The following is a 17,936-nucleotide window of genomic DNA, read 5'->3' on the forward strand; positions in this document are numbered from 1 at the left end:
TTGGGCGTTACACTGGATATTGCCAAATGTGTGTGTGCGTGTGTGTGTGTGTGTGTGTGTGTGTGTGTGAGAGAGAGAGAGAGATGTGAAGGCATGATGAATGAATAACATGACAATGTGACAACCTTGTTCTGCCAAATCATGCGTACTCGAATGCCACGTGAGAAAAATTCTCCACGTCTACCATTCTTCAAACCCGATTGATGGTAAAGTGATGTATAACATTTTAGGGGGTGTTATGTGAGACTAAACTCAACGTACACACATGCCACCTTACCACACATGTCATCTCATCAACCCCACTACTTCTATTTCTCTTAACATACATGGGAAATGTTACTTATAGTCAACATGCACATATCCCGCTTCATCAACCCCACTACTTTTATTTCTCTCAACATGCATGAAAATACTACTCCCACCGATCCATATTAATTGTAGCTGCTTTAGTACAAGTAAATAGTTTACAACTATATAATAATAATAATCAAATACAATAAATATTATGTAATTTTAGTCTTCATTGCAATATTCAAATACCATACAACTAAATCTCATCAAAATAATATATTGCACTTGCGACCAATTCTCGCAACAATGCCTGGAGTACCATCTACTCACTCTGTCCCATAATATAAGAGCGTTTTGACACTACACTAGTGTAAATACGCTCTTATATTATGTGACAGAGGGAATAGTTTATAAAATAAAGTGAATAAAACTAATAGTCAATGGGGTATTGTCTAGTTTACCGGGGGGTGGGGGGCTGGCTGCGAGAGTGACTTTTTTCTATAGATTTCCGTGATATTTCTTGTGAATGTGATGTGGTCATGCCTTCTTAAACTATTAATGTGTAACCGAAGACAAGTGGCGCCCATGAGTATCTCATCTGATGAGGATACCAAGGGTTTTGTTAAAGGTTATTTCTTGTAAAAAGCATCCACCGGTGTTTCGTTTTAACCTCTCCCGTATACATGCATCCATAAAAATCACTAGCATAACGCTCACACATTGTTGTGGAAGTATGGCATAATTGAAGTTGTATTAGATATAGTATACAACAACCAATGTAATTGCAACATTGCAGAGAAAAACTCAAGCAAGCATGCAACATTGCACATGCCTAATTGCGCGATCATAGAAGCATCGTCATGTACTTATAAGATACTCTCTATTCAAGACATGGGTGAGGTGGTCGCTTGCTAGTTTGATTGAGTTGGGTGTAATGACAAGTGTGTGGGTTGTGGATCCTTATCAGCATTATTTTTTATTGCTTTGTTTATTATTTGTTTTCAAACAGGAGAGGTCTGGTTGATTCTAGATGGATGAAGAAGAATGGGATGGAGTAGAGAGTGAACTCTTCCAAACCAGAGGGGTCTCGTGGGTTCTAGATGGATGATGAAGGTTGAGTGAAGTGGGAAGTAAACTCTTCGAAGCCAAAGAGGTCTAGTGGTTCTAGATGAATGAGATAGGTTGGAGTGGAGTGAGGAGTGAACTTACCACTACCAACAACAACTCCAGTTTATAAGATAGTAGAGATATGCTATCAAAGTTTCTATCGTCACTCCAACATGTGACACGTTTCATGTTTTCTTGGATTCTCGCTAGGTTTTGCCCTGCCTACCAACAACACTTTTGTTGGCACATAGACAGATCCAAAGGGCACCGCCTTTCTATCCGTTGATCCTCTAGGACGTTCTAGAGGCCTCTTTGGATCATTGCACCATGGTGTACACCTACCTTGTTGATCATGTGGGGTCTTCTAGAGTCCTCTTTGGCTCATAGTAGCGTGATGCCCACCTATCCTTCGCCTCTAGGGCCTTCTGGAGGCCCCTATGGCGCATAGTGCTGCAATGAACCTTTGAACGCCCGTGGTAGGCAATGTTTGAAGCTGTTTGAAGCTTATGGTTTGAGACCTCCTTGACAAAATTATAAATTTTAAATATGAAAGCCTCATGAAATTTATCAACTTGTTTGTTTCTACCAAACACGTTGAAATCACGTGATCTTGAAACACATGCTAATTGGGATGAACTTTGGCATGATGCAAATTTTGCGTGAAATCCGCAACGCAAAGTTTAGATAAAATTCTTTTCGCAAAAATCATAAGAACATATTCTTACAAAAAGATTGGTAACAAGTGTCAAGTTGATAAACCCTGAAACATATAAGCTAGTCACGCCCGCTGGTTAAATAGAGTTATGCTCGAGTAAACCCACAAACATGGCAATAATTCAAAAAAGACAATAATCTTTTACTCCAATTTACGTGACCGCTATTAAAACCCTACCGAACGGTTTTTTTTTGCAAGAAGCCAAACAAGAACAAAATGAGCTGAAAAGCCGGTGTGAATTTTCTCCTCACCAAGTATTTTGGCAAGAATCAATGAGTTGCTAAATGTATAGAATGGGTATAAAATGGGGAGCCGGATCCCCTGACGTACGGCCACCTGACGTTGGACCACTGACGCGTGGGTCCGGGTTCAGCGCCGTACGTCAGAGGAGCTGCGTCCATAAAATGGAGGGTCATTTTTATCCAAAATTGGTGTGGAAGCTAATTAGAACACTGCCCCACAAAGAAAAACCACCACTATAAAAATGTGTACTACCGTGTGAAAGAGGAAATCAATTAAAACCTGCAGGAAAAAAAGAGAGGAAGTAGCGAGGAACGGCAGATCTGAGGGGGGACGACCCGCCCGCCCCGATTTCTCCTCCCCTGTTTATACGGCCCTCCCAACCGGCTCCGGGCACCACCACCACCAATTCGCAACCTCTCCTCCCCCGTTCTCCTCATTGTCCTCGCGCCCCGCTCCGCTCCGACGGCCAACCGCTCCACACACCACTAGCCTGCCTGCCTGCCTGCCGCCAAGGTACAGCAGATCACTCTCCTCCCCCCGCGCCTCCTCCTTGTACTTCTCGGCCCGCGAGTGAGATGCGCGCGCCTGTTCATCTCGTCTTGTGTTGTATGTGCGCGCCGAGATCTTGTGCCGTTGCGTGACCCTGATCCGCGGCTCGCTGCTCGTTCGCTCCGGCGTCGGTGTGGTGAGATCTGGGCTGCCGTCCGGCCCTTCTCCGCCGATCGAACTCACCTCCGTGCCCATTACTCGTAACCGTCCGCCGCTGTACCGTGCTGGCTTGGAGGGGAGAGATCCGTCCAGTTTGGCGGGGGTTTTGCTTACTGATGGAGTACTGACAGCACTTTATTTTCCAGAAATATCCGGGACTCAGTTCTCGGTTGTAGTACTTGTAGATCTTAGTACTGTACATTATGCGCCATGTAACCGTGTTTTTCTGTTCCAAGTATTTATGACGCCTGGGTGCATAAGGACACGCTGGAGCGGGTTAATTCAGGGGCAATTCTGCGTTGACGCCAAATGGTTGATTTGCGGCAAATTAACAACGGCAGTTCTACCTAATTATTTAGTCAATGTTTTTGAAATTGTGACTAGATGACTTGTAGATAGTAGGTTCATCTATATATGTGGCCTCTCTTGCAATGGTTTAAGTGGTACAACATACAATTTGGGGTCGACAGACGGTCGATGCTCTCTCATGTCTATTTTTACAACTCAAGATGAACGATTGTAGTAACTTTGTTTACACTGGCTGTGTACTGTTTAGTACATGGTAAATTAATGAGGAAAACATGTTTCCTGAATTTTGATTGGGGAGGGATAGGTTGTTCATGCCAATTTTGTTTATGCAGTGAACTTTTGGTGTTTCATGCTGTGCGTCCTTTCTGAAATTTTCTCTGCAGTGCACCCTGCTGTTTCTTGTATTTCTTACTGCTACATGTGTGCGGAGTTCTTGCGGTGTAATCCTGACAATTTTGTTTCATCAAACAGGCAAGATGGTGAAGATCTGCTGCCTTGGGGCTGGCTATGTGGGTGGCCCAACAATGGCGGTCATTGCCCTCAAGTGTCCTGACATTCAGGTGGTTGTGGTAGATATCACCAAGTCCCGGATTGATGCCTGGAACAGTGACACACTGCCAATCTATGAGCCTGGCCTTGATGAAGTCGTGAAGCAGTGCCGTGGAAAGAACCTCTTCTTCAGCAATGACATTGAGAAGCATGTTAGTGAAGCTGACATCATCTTTGTGTCGGTAAACACCCCAACCAAGACCCGTGGTCTTGGAGCTGGTAAGGCTGCTGATCTCACTTACTGGGAAAGTGCAGCTCGCATGATTGCTGATGTGGCCAAATCAGACAAGATCGTGGTGGAGAAGTCCACTGTTCCAGTCAAGACTGCTGAGGCAATTGAGAAGATCTTGACCCACAACAGCAATGGCATCAACTTCCAGATCCTCTCCAACCCGGAGTTCCTTGCTGAGGGTACTGCTATCCAAGACCTATTTAACCCTGACCGTGTTCTTATTGGAGGACGTGAGACCCCTGAAGGTCAGAAGGCTGTTCAGACGCTGAAGGCTGTGTATGCGCATTGGGTTCCTGAGGATCAGATTCTGACAACCAACTTATGGTCTGCGGAGCTGTCGAAGCTTGCAGCCAATGCGTTCTTGGCCCAGAGGATCTCCTCTGTGAATGCCATGTCAGCCCTCTGCGAGGCCACTGGTGCAAATGTTTCTGAGGTGTCCTATGCCGTGGGCAAGGACTCTAGGATTGGCCCAAAGTTTTTGAATGCCAGTGTTGGATTTGGAGGCTCTTGCTTCCAGAAGGATATCCTCAACCTGGTTTACATCTGTGAGTGCAATGGCCTCCCAGAGGTCGCCAACTACTGGAAGCAGGTGATCAAGATCAATGACTACCAGAAGAGCCGGTTCGTGAACCGTGTTGTTTCCTCTATGTTCAACACGGTTGCGAACAAGAAGATTGCGGTGCTTGGTTTTGCATTCAAGAAGGATACTGGTGACACTAGGGAGACTCCAGCTATTGATGTCTGCAAGGGTCTGCTTGGTGACAAGGCTAAGATCAGCATTTATGATCCTCAGGTGACTGAAGACCAAATCCAGCGTGACCTTGCGATGAACAAATTTGACTGGGACCACCCTGTTCATCTCCAGCCAATGAGCCCCACCACTACAAAGCAAGTCTCGGTTACCTGGGATGCATATGAGGCGACCAAGGATGCCCATGGCATCTGCATCATGACTGAGTGGGATGAGTTCAAGACTCTGGACTACAAAAAGATCTACAACAGCATGCAGAAGCCCGCCTTTGTTTTTGATGGCCGCAACGTTGTTGACTCTGAGAAGCTGAGGGAGATTGGCTTCATTGTCTACTCCATTGGCAAGCCACTCGACGGTTGGCTCAAGGACATGCCTGCTGTGGCTTAAATAAACTCTGATAAAGGGAGGAGATCCGCCTCGGGTGAATCCATGAGCAGCTATCGATAGGGATTCAGCTTGTTATTTCTCTTTATAGTCGCTGTTTATCTTGTGCCAGAAAATCAGATGTCATTTATTTTTCTTCCTTGAGTGTTTCTTCGGGGTTTACAGTGTTAGAATGGTATAGTCACTGGGATGTGCCATTCCTTTGGTCCATTGTCACAGCTTTGTAGCTAATGTCTGTTGTTGCATCTTTATCATGTTACTGGTGTTCATCCTGTTGATTATACATGTGGCTTCAGTTACTAAGATTATTTTAGCAATCTACATATTCTGCAATTCAGCATTTCTTTGCTTGTGAATATAATTTGTTGTGAAATCTGCTTCTGAGATGAGTGCAATTGGGACATGGCTGCTGCGTAAACTCGCTATTTCTTCGCCAGGAAAATCGTGTGGTTCCTTTAAGAAGGAAAAAAAAAACTCATGGTCTCCTATATATCACAGCAATGCAGTTAATTGAGCACATAATCTCTATGCAGTTTATATTTTTGAGGCGTTTTTATGCATATTTGTATCACTCTTGCCCAAACTTTGGCTTGCTTGTGCTCTTTAGTGCTTGGGCTGTAGGTCACTGTGGTTATTAGCTGACCAGGACTCACATTATTGACTCTGTCAGGTTTTGGTGTTTCTACTTGAGTTTGTTCCCTCATGGAAGGTTGATTCCACCATGCTTTGTCGTAACATATTTGTGTTTTCGAGGGTGAAAGCTGACGGAGCTGAGATTGAGATTGAGATACCAAAGGTCAATCGGCAAGATGCATGCTTCAAGTAGTTATTTTCACTGGTACTTGGTAGTATCTGGGAACACTCCAGGTAAGGATTTTGTATTCAGTGATCTTCTGACTCTGATGAATGAGCACAATATTTAAGGAAGAGATCCAACAAATGGCAGGGTCAGTTTCTTCCTGCAATGTGTTCAGATATTTTTTCCTGGAACAATGCTCTGATAACTAAATCGGTGCAGGGAACTCAAAGCCATCTCCTTTGGTGTTTGCATTCACCTGAATTCTCAAATTTATCCCGGATCTCTCGCATTTTAAGGTGTGCATTATGGAGGCGCACTCGGGTGGATGTGTCCGTGGCCGTATGACATACGTACATGATAAATGCCAAAATGTCGCAGAGGTGTCGGTGGACCTTGATGATGAAGATGATTCTGCCAAAGAGGTCGGTATCCAGATGACTCTTGAGTGATCAGCTGGCTGGTTGTCCCATCGATAATGAGGTACACGTTTGCTTTGCGCAATCAGCACATCTCGTTTTCAGGCCTTTGTCCAGAATATTACAGTACAATGCATTATTTTTGTTTCAGTCTTTTATTTTTTCCTGGATTCCAGTTTCATTGGTATGCTGTGTGCAGACTGTGAGGTTTTTGTGTTCCTACTTGAGTTATTATGATTGTGGCGTGTCGTCCATTCATTCAAGGTTGATTTACCACACATTGTCTCACACTTTTGTTTGTTTCATTTATATGGCAAGTGAGGCGAGAGGTTGATAAGGCTGTGATTGAGAAACCAGAGGTCAATCCATGATAACATCTATGCTTGAAGTAGTTATTATAACTGGAAATATGGCATCTGGGAACAGACACTCACTCAGGTAAGCAGACAGTAGTGTTCAGTAACCTCCCTTCTGAATTCACTTGGGAAAAACAAACCTCACTTCAGGTTGAAAGGTTGCGGATTGCTCCTGAGAAACGATCCTGGGTTGGCGCATGGGAACTGAAAACCAACGGATTCAAATCTTGGTGCTCGTGTTTACCTGAATCTACCTCGGATCCTTTGCTAGTAGGGGACATACTCATGTGGTGTGCCTGAGGCGTTATACATGCCAAGATTCCACCAAGTTATCGGTGAATGATTGGTACGGAAATCTGCCTTGATGATGATTCGACCAAGAGGCTGGCTGTTAATAAGCAATCGATGGCCAGGTAGCCGGTTGTTCCATTAAAAAACGCGAAACATGTTTGCTTGGCGACATTGAGTTGTCATTTCCACCGTTCCTCGTAAGCCCTTGTCCACGATATTCCAAACCATCTATATTTTGTTTCCTTTGTTCTTGCTTGTGAAATGGATGTTTGAGCTGTCAAATGTGATAAAGGGAGAAGATCCGCCTTGGGTGAATCCATGAGCAGCTATTGATTGGATTCAGCTTGTTGTTTCTCTTTATAGTTGCTATTTATCTTGTGCTAGAAAATCAGATGTCAATTTTTTCTTCCTTGAGCATTTCTTTGGGGTTTACGGTGTTAGAATGGCATGGTCACTGGGACGTGTCATTCCTTTGCTCCATTGTCACAGCTTTGTAGCTAGTGTCTGTTGTTGCATCTTTATCATGTTATGGTTATACATGTGGCTTCAGTTACTAACATTATTTTAGCAATCTACTCGCTCTGTAAACTTCTATTAGACGTTTGACTGAAAACATCTTATACAAGTTTACAGAGGGAGTACATATTAGCCAATTCAGCATTTCTTTGTTTGTGAATACAATTTTTGTGAAATCTGCTTCTGAGATGAATGCAATTGGGACATGGCTGTTGTGTAAACTTGGACAAACGGACAATTTAACCCCATTTCCTTGTATTCCTGGATAGTCAGCTCAATCAACTCACTATTTCTTTTTTTTTTTTGGAACAAGGCAAAAGATTTGCCATTTCATTGATTAAGAAAGGAGTTATCGAACAAGGGCCGCAAGGCGGCAAAATAAAAGGTCTACTCTCGCGGCATTACAACACTCATGTGCTTCGCACCCGCCACTGCCCAAAGAGACACCTCCTCTTTGATCTTACAGATTAGGACCATGGAAGGGACGACCGTATTTCGAAAGACCCTAGTGTTACGCTCTGTCCATATCTCCCATGAGATAAGCATCATCAAGGAGGCAAGGCGAATCTGAAGGTTGCCGTTCCACCAGTCTTTCACCGAAGTCCTCGTCTGCCATATCGCCGTAGAAATATGATGCATGCCAAGCCACGCAAGAATATGGTTCCAAATGCGGATGGTGAAGCGGCATTGGAAGAGGAGATGGGCCACCGACTCCTGGCATTGCTTACAAAGTGGGCATAGGCCATAGTTTGGCCAGCCGTGACGTATGAGACGATCCGATGTCCAAATCCTGTTTTGAAGGACTAGCCAAGCAAAGAACTTGCACCGAGGGGTGGCCCAAATTCCCCATACAGAGTGAACGAGATCGGACGATGTGAGTCCCTCAAACTGTGCCTTGTAAGCAGAGGAAGCAGAGTACACCCCATCCTTGGTGAACTTCTAGGTGATGGAATCTTCTATGTCATCATTCAGAGAGGTAATGGATATCTTCTCCTAGAGGTCGGCAAACTGCTGGACGTGTGCAAACGATAGGCCATTGGCGGTGTCAATGAGAGAGATCCAGCTGTTGTTGGTGAGGGCTTGCTGGACGGAGGAATTCTTTTTGCGGGAGATGGCAAAAATGTTCGGTGCTAAGTCACGGGGGCAGAGACCGTTCAGCCAAGGGGAGTGCAAGAATCTGGCCATGCGCCCATTTCCCACTATAATCATTGTAGCAGCCACAAAAAAATTGCAGTCGTCCTCGGTGCAAGGAGACCCCATGCCAACCCAAGGCTTGCTTTTGTCCACCCACTCGAACCAAAGCCATTGTAGTCGGAGGGCCTTGGCGAATTTGTTCAAATTAAGCACACCCAAGCCACCAAACTGTTTAGGCTTGCAGACGAGGTCCCAATTGATCTTGCATGACCCTCCCGAGACTTTGTCAGTACCATCCCAAAGGTAAGCACGTCGAAGTCGGTCAATTGCGTTAAGGATATCCACGGGGATGTTGAGAGGCGTGAGATGATAAATTACAATGGCCGTGAGGACCACCTTTACAAGCACTTCACGCCCAGCAGAGGCGACGTGTCTTCCCTGCCATGGTGGGAGCTTGCCTGCGACCTTGTCCACAAGGTGTTGAAAATGAATGCTCTTGAGGCGCTTGATCGATAGCAGAACGCCAAGGTACCGCATCGGGAACGCCGTGCGCACCGCCGGGAAGGCCTCGAGAATGTCATCCAAATTTATGTTGTCGCAACGGATAGGAGCCACCAAACTTTTGGTACAGTTAGTATGCAGGCCTGTCACCTCTCCAAAAGCGGCCAAGGAGGAAGCAAGAAATTGGACGTCACCCTTGGTGGGTTTGACAAAGATGGCAGCATCGTCTGTGTACAAGGACGTCCTGATGGTCGGTGCACTTTCGCAAATGGGTTGAAGATGTCCTTGTGCAGTGGCCTTGTTGAGGAGGTGGTGCAGGGGGTCAATTGCTAGGACAAAGAGCAGCGGGGATAGTGAATCTCCCTGCCGGAGGCCACAACCGTGCTTCATCGGATCACCCAACACCCCATTGATAAGAACCCTCGAGGTGGCAGTGGAGAGGAGTGCCAAAACCCAATCGCGAAATCTGGACGGGAACCCCAGGTTCCTCAAGAGGTCCATAAGGAAATCCCATCTAACTGAGTTGAAAGCCTTCTTGATGTCTAGCTTGAACAACAGGGTGGGTGTATGATTTCTGTGAAGTTTCCTGACCAAGTTTCTGACATACATGAAATTATCATGAATGCTTCTCTTCTTTATGAAGGCGCTTTGAGCGTTGGAGACTAGGTTATGCATATGGGGAGCTAGGCGCATAGCAACACCTTTGTTAGGATCTTCGCAATGGCGTGAATGAGGCTAATGGGGCGAAAGTCCGAGATGCATTCCGCTCCATCTTTCTTTAGTATGAGAGCAATGTTGGCCGAGTTGATCTAATGAAGATTGGATGTGTGCAAGCTTGAGAAGTGGTTCACAACAATCATAATGTCAACCTTGATGATCTCCCAACACTCTTTGAAGAAAGCTCCAGAGAAGCCATTGGGCCCTGGCGCTTTGTCACGGGAGAGGTCAAAAACTGCCTTCCTAACCTCCTCCTCAGTAAATGCCGTCCCAAGATCTGAAAGGTCGCTTGCGGGCACCGGAATGTTGTCCCAGTTGATGTCTTTGTGGCGTGGCGGTCCACGCTTGGAGACCTCGGCAAAATGGTTTTGGATGATGGAATTTTTGTGATCATGATCAACTACCCAGTCGTTGTTTTGTTTCAGATGGTGAATGAAGTTCTTTATTCTTCTGTGATTGACCCGAAGGTGAAAGAAATGAGTGTTGGCATCACCCTTTTTGAGGTTGGTGATTCTTGAATTCTATCTTTTTCGGGCACACTCCATCATAGCCAGGGCAATAATCCTTCTTTTGAGCCTCTTACGAATATCACGCTCCTCCAAACTGAGAGGCCTGAGCTCTTGTGCCACATCTAGGCGGAGGATGACCTCCAGAGCCATGTGCAGCTGCACCTTTGAGTGTGCAAAAATAGTCTTGCTCCATTTCCTTAGAGCTTGGGTGGTTTTCTTGAGCTTGTGAAACATGATCTGATAGGGGTTAGAGTGGTTCACCCTTTGGTCCCAAGCGCCTTGAACGATCTCCTTGAAACTGGGCATTTTAGTCCAGAAATTCTCAAAGCGGAAACACTTTGAGTTAGGTGGACCTTGGGTGTTTGCGAGAAGGAGAGGGCAATGGTCAGAGAGGGCATGGAGTAGATGACTGCCAAAGACGATGTCCCAATCTTCGTTGTAGAAAAACGAATCGAGTTTGCATAAGGTTGGATCACTTTGCTCATTGCTCCAAGTGAATTTCCTATTTTGTAGGTGTATTTCTTTCAGCTCACAGGTATTGAGGGTGTTACGGAAGCATGTCATGCGGTTCCGATTACTGTTATTGTGGTTCTTGTCTCTTGTGCGGTAAATCTGGTTAAAGTCACCGGCTAGCAGCCATCTAGTACCAGGAGTAGGCTTCTCAATGATCAGCTCTTGGAAGAAAATGTCTTTGAGGTTGCTGCGAGTTGGCCCATAGACATTTGTGAACTTGAAGGAAGTGTCGGTACAGATAATGGTGATTGTAGCAGAGAGGAAGAAAGTTCCGGTGCTAATGTCCTTAACCTCGACGAGGTCTTCGTCCCACAGAAGCAGGATGCCACCACGAGTACTAATAGCAGGTCGTTGTGCAAAGCCTTTGAGCCTCCGACCTCCGAGAGAGGAAGCCATGAAGGGGTCGACATGCTCGAGTTTGGTCTCCTGTGGACACACAAGATGGCAGCAACGGTCTCTCGTATAGTTGCGTGGCGGTTAGGACAGTTTAAGCCATGAACATTCCAGTTCAGAATACTCATGTCTTGATCATGCATATTGAAACCTGGGATACATCAGCTGTGGAGTAACAAGAAGTGACACATCAAGTAAGAACTTCCTAGGACATTTAGGACACACTTCATTGAGCATCTTCAGGTAGCAAAAGTTGTGACAATAAGAGAGCATCGCCAGGTAACAGTAGAAGCTACAACAGCTACAGAACTCACACACATTCGCCTTGACAGGGCAACAAGGGGCAGCTATGTTCATCGACAACAGGAAACAGACATACACCCACACAGACAGAAAGCAACAGTTGGCCTTAGCTAACATGAAGAACTAAGCTACATCTTCCATGACCAGAGCAGTCCAGTCATGCAGCCTGGCCGACCACCTCTCCATTCGCAGGCTGCAACTTTGCTCAGCCTCGCTTCCATGCTCCACCAGTGCGTCCTCGACGGCCTTCGCAAGGTCACAATCAAGGTTGAAGAGGGCTCAAAGGGCTGCCACTGTGATATCCGGAAGTTTCCCATTGAACATGGCAACAAATTTTCTGATGGCTTCTTCAGTAACTTCTTGTCTTTCATTGATGATGCCCATGCGTTGACAGAGAAGCCTCTCTGCCATCTGCGCCACTGGCAAAGCCCTCTTCTTTTCTTGAAGTCGAGGGCTGCGTCGGCTGAGGTTGAAGCCCGACGCACCCGCGAGAGTCTTCCTCCTTGTCTTGGGCAGCCTCGGTGGTGTAGAGCTCGGTGCAGGCAACAGGGGCGGGGCACAAGTGACAAACAACGGGGACTGCATGAGAGGTTCATCGGAACCAGTCACAGTAGGACTAACTGGTGGGCTTGACATCGGAATGAAAATCGGAGTTGTCGGCTCTGCCTCTAGATCAACAGGCGAGGCATGGGAGGTTGAAGCAGTCAGCATCAGTGGTGGTGGAGCAGTGCTGCAAAGATGCACAAGAGGCATCGATGGGTGCAGCTTGATGATATCTTGCATTGTTGTGAGAGGGGAGGCCTCTTGATACTGCGCAATAGGGCATACCATGGCCGGCTTCATCTGGGCACCAAAGCAAGGGGCGATCCAGCTCAACCAGGAGGTGTCGCCGGGCGAGGACACTTGCACCACGTCACAGGAGATGGTCGTAGGCTTGGCCGGAGGTGAGCGTCCACAGGTGTCCTTGCAGATGGGGCTGGCCGCTCCACCTGAGCGCACCGAGCGTGTGCCGCGGTTGTCAGCCCGACGGCGGGCGCGTCAGGAAGGCGCCAGACCATCTTCTAGTCAATCTTGCACGCGTCGACGGCTTCAGTGCACCGGTGTCGTCCATCTCGGCCGCCCCGGTCGTCGCGGCGGCCTCCCCGGTCTTCGCAGCAGTCGTCCCGGTCTTCATAGTGGCCATCCCGGGAGCCATGGTGGCCCTCGTCCTCACTGCGCTCCAGAGCACGCGAGCGGCTGCGGAAGAAGCGATCTCGCCAGGAGGAGGAGCGATCCTCGCGGGCCCGACGTCCACGGTCATCGTCATCATCACGACGGTCGCGGTCTTGGTCGTCTTCCCTTCTTCGCCCGGCAACCTCCAGGCAGTCGCGCATTCTTGATTCACCGTCGATCACACCATGGCGCTAGGAGAACGGGTGTGAGGAGGGGCAACGTGGGATGACGCCGCTAGTGTCGGGGGTGAAATCTTTCACCGTTTCAAGGTGCACCAGACGCGCCTCTTGAGGCCCCGTCGGCCTATCTCAGCGCTCGGGCCTCTTCTGTAGCCCGCTGCTTGTTTGCCAGTGATCGTGAGCCGAAGAACCTTGGAGATGACCGAGGGATTTGCAGACCACGCCCACAAATTGAATGAGGATGAATCTTCTCTCTTCACGGTGGCCACATCGAAGTAGTGCAGGAAAGTATTAGGTCCGAGCACCTACTCTGCGACCTCATCGCACCAGGCATTGAGAGGCAAGTTCTCAATGCAGATATGCATGTGGTAGTACGCCTCCACTGAGTCAGCATTTGCTTCTGGCCTCCAGCTGGCGGCATGGATGTCGAGACCGTTGCGGATGAAGCGGCCTAGAGATGCAGTGACTTGGTCGCGGTGGTGCGGGTGCGTAAAGAGCACGAAGAAATCTTCCGGAAAGTGCGGGACCACCTTGATGTAGTTGCGGTCAATGAAGAACTCGCTGGCGATGGCGTCCCTGATCTCTGCGGCACTGACGCGTGGACAGCTGCCTCCAAGCCACACAAAGGCGCCCAGGGAGGCAAGGGAAGCAGCAACATCCTCCATGGCCTGCGTGGAGGTGATGACGACATGCCCCTCCTCCGGGCTCAGGCTCAGGTCTCCGACGCGTGGTGGCATAGCTGTAGCAACAGCCGGACGCGGCGACGCAGTTGCAGCTGACCGCGGTGATGCCGCGACGGCTATAGATGGCAAGGGACCGCTTGGTGGGGATGGCGTGGAGGGTGGCGAGGCAGAGCAGTCACGGGCGTGGTGTCCGCAGCGTTGACAAGCCCGACATCTGAGAGGGTTCCGGCAGGCAGCTTTGCAGTGACCTTTGTCCAGGCAGCGATGACAGATGCGGTGGTGATGTTTGACGAAATCTTTGCGCTCCGGAGGGGAATAAGAGCACGCTGTCCGCCTCTGTCTTGAATGTTGGTAGCCGGGGAGCGCCCTCCACCAGTACGCCAGCTTTACTATGTGCCATCCATCTTCAGAGCTCGCTCCGGGGGAAGCGGCAGGCTCGGGGCTCGAGCGACGGGACGTCCGCGCCGCACGCCGGCAGGTCTTGAAGGCGCCTGCAGAAGCCGTCTTAAGACAGGGCCGGTGCGCGCCATGAATGGGGGGTGGTGGAGTTGAATCCAACACTTCCACATTAATGGCAAAGCTGACCGAGCGAGGTAGCCCCGCACAGGCGCCTGCCACGGGGGCTTCGAGCTGGGAGTCGACGACGAACGAAGAGCCCGAGCTGGCCATCACCCTGGCCGGCGACCGGTCGTGGCGAAGAGGGGGTTGCTGAGACACCTAGGTGCTTCTGCGGGTAGGGGAAACCAGGGGGGACGAGTGGTCATGGCAGGGAGCTCGCCTGTGCTTGGAACTGGACGGAGGTTGTGGCGATGGGGGTGGCTGCGGGTGCCGGAGCGACGAGTCACAGGAGCGTGGGCCTGGTGCGCATGTTGTTGGTCCTCAGTTGCAATTCAACTCACTATTTCCATGGTGGGGAGGGGAGAGCGCCTATCGCCCATCCAACGAGAGGGTTTTGCAATGTGTTTGTTTCTCATGCAAGTTGCAACGATGATAATAATCATGAGGCTGCTTCGAATTGTTCCAAGTCTGATTTTGCTTATAAGCTTTTAAATAACTAAATGGGCGCATGGAGCTCAAATCCATCTCTTTTGTTGCATTCACGCGAATTCTGGAATTTACCTCCCGCAGTTTAGGTGTGCGTTATTTTCGTACGTGAATGCCAAAATGTCACCGAGGTGTAGCTGGGCCTTGCTTTTTTTTCCGAGGTAATACGTTTCTCATTCATAAAATAAAGATCCGGTTACAAGACACGTAATCACCGACATTACAGTACTGAAAGGATAGGATAATCCTACAAAAAAGACCAGCGCCTGTTCCTCTCCTTCGGCATCATCGAAGCGATCATCAAGAGAGAGAAGACAAATCACCTCTTCACCCGAGATCGACGCGGCTCCATCGCTGATCTGCAGCTTTACGGACCTTCAAAGTAGTTTGCCAAAAGCAAAACCATTGCCATTGAAAGAATCAGACCGGGGCAACGTGTCCCCGGACACGCCATCGAACTACAGACCTGACATCCCCGCACGACTACAACGTCGGAGGAGAAAACCAGAGCTGTCAGCCTCCAATCACACACATCATAGGATGCACCATCTTCCAGCTGTCAACTGCGCAGGCCGCCGTCTGCGCGTACTCCCGGACGACAAAACCTCCCTGCTCCACCGTGACGTCGGAGACAACGCCACAGTAGCGGGGACAGAGCAGAAGGAGAGACACAACTGATGGAGTCGCCATCACCGCCTCGTCGACACCATCCATGAACCCTAACTTCGCTGATCTGAAGGATCGGCAAACACACGATGCCATCAACTCCGAGACGCCGCCATGAAGGACACCGCCGGTGTGGGAGTGGAGCTGAGGCAGATTTATTCGTCCGGACGTTGCACCCACCACCCCAACGACGCACCACGACATACAAAACCAAAACCTAACTACAGAGCGGAGGAACGGGATTCCCCCTCCCTCCCGCTGCCGGAGCAACAGATGGAAGGAGAGGGCACCAACGATCTCGCCGGTGAAGATCGGTGGTAGGCTGGTCGCCTGCCTGGTCGCCGCTCCTGGCGGCTAGGTCAGGGAAAACGATTGGGATCGGTTAGCTGGGCCTTGCTGCTGACGACGACTCTCCCAAGAGGTTGGTATCCAGGTATGTGAATGATCAGTACGCCGATTGTCCCATCCAAACGTGATACACGTTGCCATGCATGCTCGTTTTCAGGTACAGGCATGTTTTTTTTTCCGAGGGGAAGCATGGTTTTTTCTTTGTTGCGAAATCGATGTGGTAAATTTCAGGTCACGGACGCATCGGAGACACATGGGATCATCATACACCAAGACTGGTACTTCTTTGCTCTTCTGCTTTTTCTTGAATTCCAATTTCATTGGCATCATTGTGTGCGGTCCCGTAGAGACAGTTCATTAAATAAGTAGAAGAAAATGGCCTGCTTAATTAACGAAAACCCGGATGGAGCTCATTACAACACGGCCAAAAGTGAGGGCACAGTGTACACAAAGTAATTGCTAAAATGCTAGATGCACTCAGCACAGTGTACACAAAGTGTACACTATGACTGACAGGTGGGCCGGGGTCCCAGTTGACCAGTTAACGTTTGACTGGTCAACAGGGGATGGGGCCCACCTGTCATTTACACATTTAACTAATTACAGTTTAATTAGCTAGTTAAAGTAAGTTAATTAACCTTTTAATTAATTAACTAATTAATTCATCAATTAATATTAATATTTTTTTGAAACCCCTTTTTTAAGGGCCAGGGCGCTGGGGCCTGCTAGCAGTGGCACAAGGCTAGCGGGGTGGGGCGGGTTAACGGGGCGGGCATGGGCGCCCGTGGAGGCCAAACCACGCACGGCCCCAGGAGCAGCTCGGGCCCCGGCGACCGGGCGAGGCCAGGCGAGGCGGGGCTAGCGGGGGCGCGGTCGGCGGAGGCAGGCAACCGCGATGGAGCGGGGCGGGGTGGCAGCATGCGGCGTCCGGCAGCAGTAGGGCAGCAGCGGCGACGGCAGTATGCGGTGCGGGGCAGGGAAGTGGAGGGGCGCGACGCGGCCACGCGCGGGCGAGCACGTGCTGAGGCATGGCTGAGCGCAGCGGCCACGGGGATGCGGTAGCGGGAGCTTGGGTGGTTGCATGAACATGACGAGCGTGGGCGCGGGCGCCGGCGACGGGTGCGGGAAGAACCGCGCGAGTGAGGGAGGCTGCAGGGGAGCGGCCGTAGGTGGGCGCGGAGCTGCGTGGAACGGTGGCGGCGGCAGCTACGGAGGTGGCCGGAAGCGTCGACTGCAACGACGAGCGGTGACGGGCACGGGGCGGCTCCCTCAAGCGACCAATGGGTCGACAGGAGGTCCTATGCGACGCGGGCGACGCGAGACAACCAAGGGCGCTACGGGTGCGTGCAGGCGAGATCGGCGTCGGCGTCAATGGCGATTACTGACGACGGCTAAGCGGCGGCAGCGGCGGTGCTCTACGGGAGCTAGCCTACGGGGCACGGTATGGAATAAGGGGAGGTTGAGGAGGAGACGAGGCTCACAGTGAAGCAGCAGGGCAGGCTAGCGGGCTCGATGGAGCTCCGGAAACGACGTATTGAAGGCAGCAATCTCGTCTTCCCGAGGAAGAAGACGAGGAAGATGGCGACATTGTAGTGGCTCCAAACGGCAACACGATGCACTAGTAGACGAAGCGGTCGACGACGGTCCTTCTGGCGCAAGCAGGGGTCACGGGGAGCTCGGTGGCCACGAAGATGGTTAAGGCCATAGCATCGACGGTTCCGCACGGGGGCCTCTCCAGATCGAGGAGGAGAGCGAGGGTGAGGGGGAAATTGGGGCTAGGGTTCGACCGAGGGTGGGGGGTCGAGAGGTACTTGTAGGTCGCCGGGGAGGTGGTGGATGGCCGACACGTGGTTAATCCGCAGTGTGGATGGGCGCACGATGGCCACCCAGCCCCCTGTGAACACAGGAAGGAGAAATAGGGGGAGTTGGGCCGGGCTGTGTACTATAGTAGTGGGCTACAGGGCACAGTGTAGCTTTGTCTCCCCCATTTTTTACAATTTCTTTTCTGTTTTATATTCCTGCCACTGTTTTCTATTTATTAGCCAAAGCAAATGAATTTAGTTAACT

General features: G+C 49.7%; 1 protein-coding gene across 1 annotated transcript; it reads left to right on the top strand.

The window, feature by feature from the left end:
* Positions 1–2,617: 2,617 nt before the first annotated feature.
* Positions 2,618–5,592, top strand: LOC123091483 (UDP-glucose 6-dehydrogenase 4). Its single transcript, XM_044513012.1, has 2 exons — positions 2,618–2,869; positions 3,845–5,592. The coding sequence occupies exon 2, from the start codon at positions 3,850–3,852 to the stop codon at positions 5,290–5,292; it is 1,443 nt and encodes a 480-aa protein (XP_044368947.1). The 5' UTR covers positions 2,618–2,869; positions 3,845–3,849; the 3' UTR covers positions 5,293–5,592.
* Positions 5,593–17,936: the final 12,344 nt, after the last annotated feature.

Source organism: Triticum aestivum, chromosome 4B (genome assembly GCF_018294505.1).
Source record: "Triticum aestivum cultivar Chinese Spring chromosome 4B, IWGSC CS RefSeq v2.1, whole genome shotgun sequence".
NCBI lineage: Eukaryota > Viridiplantae > Streptophyta > Magnoliopsida > Poales > Poaceae > Triticum > Triticum aestivum.